Here is a 12,457-nt window from a genome sequence, read left to right on the forward strand (position 1 = left end):
TCCACTTTAGATTGGTCCCACAGCTCGCCTCTCCAGGTGTTTCTTCAAGGGTACATTAATCAATGATGTGTTTTGTTATGCGAGTGAGCGGCGGGTGTTGCTGTTATGCCTTTTACCCAATTTAATCTCAAATCAACCTACAGCACTAATCCCATTAACCTCCTTTTTGTGTACTAAGCAGTACGTTTCATGAACTCACAACAGTGTGATTCATGTATATGACTCATAGTGGTAAATAGATAAAAAGGGGGCCTTGGGAAACTTTAATTACATAAGACAACCATTTCTTTATTTCTCACCGCTGCTGTACATAACATAAACAAGCAAACACACAAACAAACACATTCTCCCACACACACAGGTCTTGAGAAAATATACAAAACAAAATATGGCTGTTTATATGCCATGTGGGCAGAGCACTGATAATACAGTGGAATGATAAAAAAAACAAAAACAAATTATTCGTCGTCGTCCTCCTCCTCCACCTCCCCCTCCCCCTCCCCTCCCTCTTCCTCCTCTTCTTCTTCGTCGCTGATGACATATTTCTTGGCCTTCTTGGTGGCCATTTCCTCGTCGTCCTCTGCCTTTCTTTTGCCTGATCCCTCGCCCTCCTGCACAAAACAGAACGGGAGAAATGACGCTGTGATGCTGACAGCAGAAGACATTCTGTACAGCTTCTCAGTAAGTTCAATCTGTTACAGTGACATTTTGTTTTTCTAGAAGAATGCCAACTTGCAGAAACTGCCACTGCGTGTTCTTTAAAAGGACTAGTATTTCTTGTTCAGTTCAGTTCAGTTCACATGAGGCCAATGGGTTTGCTTTGTTAAGCTCCACATTGAACTGCGCCACACTGCCCCCTGTCTGTGCAGCAGAGCCCTACACCTACCTCATCACTGTCTAGCTTCTTGGCCTTCATCAGCCTCTGGGCCTTGTCATCATCAGAGCCTTCATCACTGTCTGACGAGTAGATCCTCGCTCGCTCCTCTGGATCAGGTCAGGAGGAAAAAAGAAGGATGTTCATTAGACCTCGATGACTTCATAAAAGTCTTGAGAGAACAAATAAAAAGAGAATGTGACCGTGTCTTCGTCCTCACCTCGCAGGCCTCCTCCTCCTCCCTTGTATTTGCTCTTGATGGCAGCCAGGCTGATGGCTTCCTCGCCTTCCTCCTCGTCATCGTAGCGGTCGGGCTCCAGGTAACTGCTGCTCAGGCCTCTCTGGTGCTGCTTCTCCCTCATCCTCCTCTGCTGGGACTCTCTGCGGATAGAAGCTCGCAGCCGCTCCTCCTCTTTCTGCCAAGAGAGACGCCATTGGGAATCAAATTAAGTGCTGGCGTCAGGATATTTGACATTTTGTTTTTATCTGGTGATCTAAGTGCAAAATTCAGTTTCTTGTCTCACGATCAAGTCTGTTTTTTTTTAATGTACTTTGTTTCATGTCTCCATCCTAGAGTACCCAAATCCTGCTTATTGTTTTGTGATTGATGCAACATTGCTGCTGCCACTAAACCGTTTCCTACTGGGATTAATAAAGTACTCCATCTATCTTGAATGGTCCGTTCAAGGCAGAGAGAAGAAGGAAAAGTGAGAGAGGGGTTACAGTTAAAGGTCTGAAGCTACAATCAAACTCAAAATGTTGCAATCACATGGGGTGCATCTAACTCTGAAAATACACTAAAAAATATGAGAGAAATTAGCTTGCAAGTGTAACTGACAGCTGCCATGTTACTCAGTTTAACACACTACAATGGGAGCACTAAACCAAGGCCTCCTGTTTCAAGATACGGACTATAAGCATGACTGCCAGGTGTGGTGAATCAAATATTATCAGTACACAAAAGTATAACATATTCACTTGTATAAGACTTTACATGTCTGTAAGAAACACATCTAAAATCTTTTGAGAGGCTGAATAACTGCAACTGTTTTTTTAAAAAGCTGCCTTAGTGGCTTTTTCCAATGGTAATTATTGAAAAACAAACAATTCAGTCGTAGTTTATTGCGTGTACAAACACAAAAGGCAAGTACAATTGCAAAGGTCTATTATTAGATTTTTACATTACAAGCTCCTATGCTACCTTAAATTACAGATCCTGCTGACATTAGACTACATTAATACTTCTAGCGATTACAAAGCACTTCGTATCAACGTTGCGTTTCTCAAAAAACACAGAAGTTCAAGTCTTGTACAGTCACACTGCCCCAGATCAGTGCTGAGCACAGCGAAACTGCAACCTCTTCAGCAGTGCCTTTTTGGGTCGACAACCCCCCCCCCACACCAAACCCCCTCAGACTTGCTGACACTATTTCCATTTCACTGACCACATGTGGGACCCCATTATGTAAGCACGTCGGGTTATGTCTTTATGTAACCAGTCATGATGCCTGTCAACAACATTTTTTGGTCCCTGTGGTAACTAAATCAATCTCAAACACGCCTGAGGAAAGACAAGCAGACCAGCACAGATGGACATGAGTGTGTTACCTTGATCATTTCGTTGCGATGCGACTCCGGATCTCGTCCAGCCATGGGAAGGATTCTGATCTTCTGCGTCTTGGAGCAGCGGTCAGCCAGAGACAGAGTCATCTTCCTGTGGGTGGCGCTGTCTGTGGAGTGGGGCCTGGAAACACAGAAGAAACACAGCACAAATGTCACATTTAGGGTGACTTACTAGGGCTTTGTTTTTTAAAAGTAATCCATTAAACATTCAGTGTGCAGTTCTGATGATACAATAAGTGCTGAGATGCAAACAAGTGGTTACAGGCAAACTCAGCCGGGCGCCTTTAACTGAAACTGGCAGCAGACCTCACAGAAAACAACGGCTCACTAACTCTTTATGAAATTGCCTGTTTATTCTTTTGGTGCAACAGTGGTATGAGCATGTTTCTGCCTGCATACACACGGACATTTATTGTGGCCTCAGCTTTGTCAGTTTCTAATAAAAATGGCTCAATTCTTCTCAACAAGAAAGAACTCAAACAATGACATAAATTCAACTATTTTGTAACATCACAAATATTTTTGCATCACATTTCTTAAAACATTTTATGGTTTAACCGACGAGTGATGCATGATCCTGCATTGAGGCCACTCGAAGCTCAATGTAGGTAGGCCTGGGCGATATGGAGACCAAATACCTCAACATCGAAATTGTAGTGTTGACCATAAGCACTGACATTATATTTGCACAGTGAGATTTTTGATAAATAACTACGACTAAGCGGATAGAGGCAACTTATTAGAAAATTACTTAACTGCAATGCAGCCTTAAAAACCAGGGATATACAAAAATTATGGCATGTTATGCATCCAAAATCTAAGACAATATCTAGTCTCAGCTATAATATAAATATATTGATGAGTCCTAATTGGAAGCATGAAAATAATGCATTGAATAAAGGCTTTCGGTTTTAAAATCCATCCTCCGTTTGGAAAATTTGGACTCAATTAACCTGCTGTAGGAGAAAGAAACTATGTATCCATCTTGCTTGAAGGATTTTGTTGCATTCATTTGTGAAGTTGCCTCTTTAAAAGAAAAGCTCTGTGTCATAACCATTCGTAGCCTAAGCAACTGCAGCTCGAATCATGTGCACTAAAGCAGCTTTGGCCAGTGTCCTACTAGCACCCATGTGGTCTGAGGAGACAGAACATCCAGGTGGACTTGGGGGGGTGCTAAGAGGCTTATACACTTCTTATTGGGGGAAACCTGGGCAGCTTGCACAAGGTGATCCAGGACTTACGGCATAGAGTACATTTCTTAATGGGACTTGAATGTAGGCTATTGTTGTTGTTTTTGGAATTAGAGGCAGCCCGGGGCTTTTTAGCGCATGTACGGATGTTGGGAGCCAGGCGGGATGGGGAGTATCCGTAGCAACCCCTCCTCTGCGAGGCTCACAGCTTCATAGCAGCATGTCACCAATAACAACAATGGTATGTTACTGTGTTACCTGAATGTGAGCTTGGTTTTGAACACAGCCTGTCCCTGCAGCCCGGTGCCCTGTCGGATGAACAGGTGGTTGTGGTCGCCTTGGAGAGGAGCTTTGTAAACATCAAACACTTCATTCCCCAGGTGGAGGGACATGCTGTGGCAAGAAAAGGACATTTTAAACCACGGAAAGTACAGAGCATGTCCTGTAATGACCCCACCACCATTCCAGCTTGACATAATACTACACACCTGCCGTCAGACCATTTGACAATGCGTGCATTGCTCTCTCGTGATTCATTTCCCTCCTCGTCTTTCTTGGCTCTCCACCGAATCGTATTCTCCACCTGTGGGAGAGGAAGAATAAACTCTGGTCACACTCTTGATAACATCCTTCTTGCATGGACTATATACAGTATATTTTCGCTTTGCATTTATTTCCATGTCAGCCCACGCAGACATCCATAAAACACATGTACACACAAAAGCACGCACACATATTAGGGGGACTACATACCTTCAGCTTGAGCCTGGTCCGTCCCTCTTCATCCAGCATTTCTTCATCCTCAAACTCATCCTCATAGTACTGAGGATCAAAGGGTCTATAAAGGGCAGTTAATATCAAAATGAGTGTCCCTTTAAGTTGCACAGAGGCTTTTATGCTTAAAGTCCCCAAACAGTTAGCCGAACACTTCAAAGTAAGTATAAGCTCTTGCAATTCTCCTCCTCACTCACAGCAGAGTAAAGGGATCATGGGCAGTAATTGAAAGTGTCTGAAAATATGCCTTTCCTCATCCCTTTTCCTTCTTCCTTTGTGCATTAATATATGTATTCCCTATATTTTAAAAGGACTTTAAAGCTCATTAAGTACGGTATGTGTTTATGTGGTATTTGACAGTGCCATGTTTCTGACCTGGGCTCCACAGACAAGAAGTTGGGCAGCTTGACAAAATAAAGGTCAGATCCCAGGTCTGTGCTGACTTTTGGGATCTCTACTTCGATACGAGTTTCAGGCGCAGGCTCCTCTTCTGCATGCTCCCCCTCCATCCCATCCTCTATATCCTGGACACACACAGGAAAGACAGGGAAAGGAAGAGAACATTACAAAAACGAGGTATGATTCAATGACCCCATTATAGAAGGGATCAGCTCGGAGCGGCTTAGCTAGAGGCTCTGAAAAAAAGAGATTTGGGAACTCTTGTGAAATAAAAAAAAAAGGACAGGGCACGATTAGAAGAGGCTTGATGATCGGTGGAGGAAAGAGACAGAGAGTGAGGGGACAGACACATACCAGGGGCTGTCCCGGGGTGGGAGGCTTCTCAGCGTCGCTGTCCGAAGAGATGTCGTCGGCCTCTCCAAATAGATCATCTGCTGCAGTCTTCTTTACTGTGAACAGTATGGGGGGGGGGCTACTTTAAACTCAAATTCAAGAGCTTTTCAAGCATTTCAAGGTGCATTTTCATGCTTTTCCAGCACCTTACAGCTGTGGTAAATTACATATTTGTAAGACTCAGTATTCAGTATACTTATTATTGCACTTGTTCAACACATTAGATGTTATTGTCCAATAAACAAGCAACATGATGTTTTAAGACAGCTTTCTACGACTAAGATCGACAGAAATATAATCTCCAACTATTTTCGATAATCTGTTTTTCATCATGTCATTTTTCATGTTAAAATGTCAGAAAATGCTGATTTCAGTCTATCAAATATAGAGATTTATTTTTTTATATCATATATGCTGTCCCATGCATGCATTGCAAGCAGTTTCAAGAAACTTTATTGAAAATCCAAGAACTTTTCAAAACCTTGTTAACACCACACTAAAATTCAAGTGTTTAAGGATTTCCTGCACCCATAAGAACCCTGTTTTAAGTTCCTAAGCGCAATAACACACGAACAAACTAGGTTAGGTTTGCAGTAAAAGTATTTCTCTGCTCAGAGGGCTTCTGACCTTTCTTTGTTCCGATATCGCTGTCTGAATCGGAATCAGAGGCGGCTTTCGCTTTGGTTTTCTGTCTGAGGAAATCATCCTCACTATCACTGCCCTTTGCAGACTCTGAAAATACAATAAAATCAAGTTATAAGGCAGTATCATTTACACATGACAGTTTGGTCTTACAATGAATAGAAAAAGGGATCGTGAACACACGCAAAAATTCAGAGAAAAAAAAAAATCTCGTATTCATTTCCTGAGATTAACCTCAGAGATCAAGATAGAAAATTTCACATATGGCCATAATCCTCTTCTACAAAATCCAAGAAGTGAAGATTAACACAGACTCAGGATCCAGTTCATCAGTGCAACATTTCCCTCCAGCTTCGACACCAGACCCCGGGAGTACCTGGCTTCCTGTTCCTCGGGCCCTCGTCTTCAGAGTTTTCTCTTTCTTCATCAGAATAATGACGTTTCTCCTCCTCATCCTCAGACTGGTCGCTCTTAGCCCCTCCTTCCCACTTCTCATCCTCTGACTGGTTCTCCCTGCCCGAAGCTTCTCCATCAGTGTGAGGGGTGCCGGCCCCAGACTGCGGAGTCGCTGGATCACTGTGCACGCTGGTTTAAAACAAACAAACAAACAAACAAACTTGTCTAAGTTGTATAAATATGCTTTCATGGTTTAAGTTATGACGAAGGGGTAAACTTCTTCCTACTCCTTTTCAGACATGTAATATTCTTCCCTACAAAGCCAAAGTGCAGTAACTACAAAAACATTTTAAAAGTTTATTTTACTGTCCCAAAAATGGATATTTGGCACATTGATGATGGATTATCATTTTTACCAAAATCAATTCTGACCTCCATACTTTCAGGCTCATGATTTCATAGTTAATGCACTAGGTAACGCGGTATTGATTAAGTGGTTTATTTCTACTCTATTCTGTTATATTATATATGAGAATTGAGTTTACTATACTGTTCCTTGTATTTGTTATGGTTTTTTATTTTAACACATTCAAAATAAACTTAAAAACTGAAAACACACTGGAAGAAGTAAATCAAGGAATCAAAATCTGGTCCTCTGACAACAAAGGAAATAACAACATTACAGGTTAGGTCATTCCTTTGTTTTCTGTCTTCCAAGATGAAGAAACACAAGTAAAAGTCATGAAACACCTGGCCCCTGTAGTCTTATAAAACTGGAATAAATAGTGTATTTGTTTTTGTCCCCTCACGTCATCTCATGTTATCTCAGTTAAACAACCAGGCACATGAAGCGTGTGTCGGCGTACCTTCTATCTGAATGGACACTGCCCCTCTCGGAGCGAGGGCTCCCTACTCCAGACATCGCGCTGCCAGCCGGGCTTCCTATGTCAGACCGGCGGCCCACGTCCTCCTCGTCTTCATCCTCCTCTCGATGGCCTTGCTCTGAGCCGCTGTGCTGCTCTGCATCTGAGCGATCGTTGTCCCCCTGGTCTGAGTGCATGCTGGCGTCCGACTGGTTCCCTGACCGCTCAGACTGGTTGTCATTGTCGCTGCCGCTGCGTCGGCTGTGTCGACTGTGTTGACTGCGCTGGCTATGTTGACTGTGTTGACTGTGTTGACTGCGTTGGCTGTGTTGGCTGTGTTGACTGTGTTGACTGTGTTGCTCATCCTCACTGTCGTCTCCAAACAGCTCCTATTAGGTAGATGGAAAGGTGAGTAAGTTAGTGCAAGAGGCAAAATATTCACTTTAACTATTTAACTATATCAACATTTCACTTACTTGTACCGCATCTTTTTTTCACTTTACCAAGATCTACATCATGATCGTATTTTATTTTATGTCTCATTGCTTATTGTTGCTCTGCGCGTGTCAGAAAATGTATGTAATTAGTATTGCTTGGCCGTGTTTTGTTGCATGGTCACATGTACTAAATGTGGATATCGCTGATATATTACTGTACAATGTTGTTGCGGTTTCTAGCTGCTGATTTCAATACATCTTACCAATTTAATTTTATTTATAGTGCCAAATCATAACAAGAGTTATCTCAAGACACTTTACAGAGTAGGCAAAGACCACACTCTGACTTATTTATTAGCCAGCTGGTTAACTATGGCATATTTGCAGTAATGTTTGCAATGTGTATTGTCCTTTTAAATAAATAAATGAGTCTAATGTCACAGATATAAAAACACAGTTATAGTAAAATAAAACTGCGAGACAGAAATATTAACTAATTTCTTGCTCTGTTAGTCCTCAGAGGTCATTATAGCGGAAGCAGCATTTGCACCTGACTAACTGCACATGTAGTTGGACTATATTAAAAATGACATTATGAAATTAAACGAATAATTATTAGATAGGGGTCAGAAAGTCCACCTTTTTTTTGCTGGGTTTTATCAGTCAGAGACAGGCACACACCTTATTAATGCTGGGTTTTCCTGCCTCCTGGCCTTCCTCTTCATCATCCTCATCCCGTTCCCTCTCGCTGTCGCTGCCACTGCCTGAGATGTTGCTGACGGATCGGGGTCTCTCCTGCTCCGAGTCTGAACCGGAGCCAGAGCCGGACTCTGAAACACAACAAAACAGACGGTTTTTCTTCTGGCACGGTGGGCATGTTGTGGTGGTTTCGTGACACATTTCAGCACATTACAGTATTGTCCTTAATTGTTCTTGCACAGTTTTATATTAATATCTGTACCAATCATTATTCTTAAAACACTGCATGAGACACTCAACATCATTGATGGCTCATTGGCTCATCACAGGTATATCTCACTCCATTCACAAAAGAGAGGGCTACGCTCAGTTTATCAGTATATAAACACTGCCTTTCTAATTAATTATATTTCTCCGGGGCAGGGTTAGTAGAGTACTCATTGTGTAAATCATCACGTTTAAAATGTTACAGTCACCCGTGAGAAACTATCAAACATAAATATGCCATCACTTTAAATAATCTGATATTATCACATGAAGTTTTGTGACCATACAGACAGCCGGATTTGAATGGACAGAGATCTGGTGGAAGATTGACATAGATATTTGACATTTCATCTGCTGGATTATATTATATACAACACCGCTACATAGTACAACACCCCAGTGTATTGTAAGCCCAGTGACCCATTGGGCCTAAATTGACCTGTTGGAATAGACGTTAAGGCACCAGCTTAATGTTGCCATCAGTCTGTCTACATACTGTGATTAATTATTTCATCCATGTCGTCCACCTAAATGCATTTTGTTAATATGGTTTACCGTGCACGCATAGAAGTAGATTATATTTCTATGGGTGCGTGGTAAGAAACTCTTGGATAAATATTTTGGATTTGAAACTGCTGTGTGTGTGTGTGTGTGTGTGTGTGTGTGTGTGTGTGTGTGTGTGTGTGTGTGTGTGTGTCATGAGATATGCAATGTTTTAATTGGCTGCAGAAAATGCGACTTAATACGTGTTTATATGCAAGTTACTGTTTTGGAGAAGTTGATTTCAGTGTAATGTTACTCTCTCATACTGACAGGACGCCATTAATGTTAGCTATTTAACTTAAAATTGTATGGAAAAGGTTGGTAAATAAATCAAATATAAATACACTTTTTAAGCACTTTTGAGTGTTACTTTCGTTTGAAACTGGCAGTTAAGTGACTACTTATCAAAGCTGAAAGTCCAACACAAGTCAAAATGTCTTGTAATAACTTTAATACTAACAAAGATGGATTTATTAATAATTCTGAATCTCAAATATTCGATAATTTGATCATTATTTTAGCAAAATAGTATAACCCTAACAAATGTTGGCTTAACAAACTTATTTTATGTTTTTAAAGAATCAGATTTGACCACTCTGGATAACTTAAAACTCACCTTTTTATGTTTTACTCTCTTTGTACATTTACTTTTGTTATTGTTATTAATACATTTAGAAACTATATTTTGTTATTGTGTATAACTTGTAAGAAAACTAATGTTTATATTGAATCTTTTCAATAAAGGAAAGAAAAAGAAAACAAAACATGTGCTTGAGGAAAACTGTAACGTTAATGTTGCTGTAGCCTTTAGCTGAACCAACGCTAACTATGCTAACTAACGACAACACAGCAAGAGCTTAACTGTTAACGTTAAAGTTAAAAAGTTAACAAAGGAACAAAACAAACGTATAACTTGTTCGTCCATAACAAAGCTGGCTTTTAAAAATATAATAAAAAACCTGTTAGCAGTCAATGCATGAAGACGTATCAGTGTTACGTTCAGGTTCCCGATCACTGTTCGGACAAAGCTGCTGCTTAGCAACAGGAACAGCTCCAAACCCGCTAATAAGATAAACTTCATAAACAATTAAATATTTTTAAACGGCTGAGAGAAATCATCATTACCTCGCTGGTCATTGTCGCTGTCCCCATCACTCCCGAACAATTCATCCATGTCCGCCATTTCTTCCAAACCGTAGAAAGAACCGTGACCTACAGGAAATGATCGGCGGCCGGTGTGACGAAAAGTTTTGTTTCCGAGTTCAAGCGGCGGCGGCCATTTTGGTGTAGTGAACGTTAATGTCCACAACGGGGCGCTACACGCCCATAGACTGTAGTCTCTGTGAACACACAGCAAATGGCTCTGCTTGTCTCAACATAAAGGCTATGTCTGTAAAAAACCCTTCTTAAAACACACTTATGTAGACTTTATTTTATGTGATGTTGTCTTTTTATGTATTTAATTTATCCTATATATCAAACCTGCATCCGTGCTTTGTCGTCTCGCAGGGGTCTGCTGATCGTAGTCATATTTACCACCATAGTTATTATCATTGTCATATCCAATCACCTTAGCTGGGTTTGTTTCTACTGTTCTACTATATTAACTGGCATAACATATAAATCGCATTACTATAGTTATTAATATAGTTACTGTTACTTTTGTGGTTGCTTGCGTCTCTGGAAGTGTCTCTCTGTCTGTCTTTGTGTCTGTCTTTGTCTCTCTGTTCATCTGTCTGTCTCTCTCTTCTCTCTTTCTCTTTCCTTTTCTTCCTCTCCAACCGGCGAGTTGATATAATGATATATTCTTAATCCCAGCTGCATAAGCTGACAGAAATCATCACCCTAGATTTGTTGTTAAAGGCTGGCGGTAGACTACTGTACACTTTTATATTGTTTTTTTTTTTTGTATTGCCCTTTATTTAACCAGGAATATTCCTATTGAGATTCAAAATCTCTTTTCCAAGGGAGTCCTGGCCAAGACAGCCGCATAAACATACAAGTTTCCCGTTTAAGACCAAAGCAACACACAACTAAACCTGATAAATCAACAAAATAAAACAACATTAAAAATAAAAAAGCAGATCAGTTTTCAGAGACAGTACATGTGCACAGGTCCATGCTGATGAGGGATTCCAGTTTGACATGATCCTGTAGTTTATTCCAAGATAGGGGTGCTAAATATTTAAAAGCACTTTCACCAAACACAGTGTTAGTTCGAGGAACATTGAACATAATAAGGCTGCTTGAGCGGGTGGTGCAGGTTCTGGTGTTTCTGGGAGCCAGTAAATATATATATATAAGTTAGAAAGAAGTTGACAAATGTATATCAGAAGGTCATTTCTGATCATTTATGTCACCCTGAAGTCTGCTTGGACAGAGATCAAGTGTATGTACATGCATCTATGTTTCTGTGATATACAACTGGTTTAAAATGGCAGTGAAGAAGTAATCCTCTCAGTACATTTCAACCCCTTTAGCTGATTACTATCATTCATCTGATTTCAGCACCCATCTCTCCCCAAAGTGTCTGTGTTACATGTACGGCATCTTGTTACAGTGCACACATTGTGTGGACTGAGAGTGTACATGCAATTCTATCTCCACTATTGTGCAACACAGCGTAGTAAAAAGAGGATGAGCTCGCCTTGATCTTTACAATCATTTAAGGATTTAGAAATTTAAGGAACATTTGTGTGTGTGTTTGTGTGTGTGTGTGTGTGTGTGTGTGTGTGTGTGTGTGTGTGTGTGTGTGTGTGTGTGTGTGTGTGTGTGTGTGTGTGTGTGTGTGATGTAACATTTACTCAATATACTGTAAAACTGTTATGTCTGTGCTTCAGTTCATTCTTAATTACTATCATTTTATATCTTATATATTTTTTGTTTGTGTATGTGTACTGCCACTTGTGTCTACTCTGTGGCGGCTATATGACATCATTGTTTGTCCTGGAAGAAGGTCTCTCTGGTTTATTTCTATTTCATTTTATTTAGCCTTTATTTAACCTATTTTGTTGTTGGCCTCTGACAAAAAAAAAAGATTTTGGCTTATACAATGTAAATTACCTTGACTTGACTTAACTTGACTTATTGCTCTTAGTTAGTTAGTACACTATTTGGCTTTATTTTGATCTAATCTAAATAATCTGTAAGAGTCATATTGAGTTGTTTTGTTAACTGCAACCATGTTTTATATGTTTAAATTACCTTTTATGTGTTTCATGTTATTTTTCCAAATGCTTTTAATGTTTTACGTAAAGCACTTTACTGTAAAATAAATAAACTAGTCGTGCCTTTTGTTTGGTAAAAAAATAATCTTAATTCCTCATCTTTTTCAGGGGCTTTGAACTGCTTAGTTCG

At 40.3% G+C, this 12,457-nt stretch overlaps 1 protein-coding gene across 1 annotated transcript; it reads right to left on the reverse strand.

Moving 5' to 3' along the window:
• Positions 1-458: 458 nt before the first annotated feature.
• On the reverse strand, positions 459-10,305 carry leo1 (LEO1 homolog, Paf1/RNA polymerase II complex component; the record flags this gene model as incomplete). The annotated part of the gene is made up of 14 exons (XM_083916313.1): positions 10,226-10,305; positions 8,273-8,421; positions 7,158-7,543; positions 6,272-6,480; positions 5,881-5,985; positions 5,215-5,309; positions 4,837-4,985; positions 4,441-4,525; positions 4,176-4,270; positions 3,946-4,080; positions 2,483-2,618; positions 1,095-1,290; positions 887-984; positions 459-611 (listed from the first exon to the last, which is right to left on the reverse strand). The coding sequence occupies exons 1-14, from the start codon at positions 10,281-10,283 to the stop codon at positions 459-461; spliced, it is 2,049 nt and encodes a 682-aa protein (XP_083772439.1). The 5' UTR covers positions 10,284-10,305.
• Positions 10,306-12,457: the final 2,152 nt, after the last annotated feature.

The sequence above is a fragment of the Echiichthys vipera genome, assembly GCF_963691815.1.
Source record: "Echiichthys vipera genome assembly, chromosome: 1".
In the NCBI taxonomy this organism is placed as follows: domain Eukaryota; kingdom Metazoa; phylum Chordata; class Actinopteri; order Perciformes; family Trachinidae; genus Echiichthys; species Echiichthys vipera.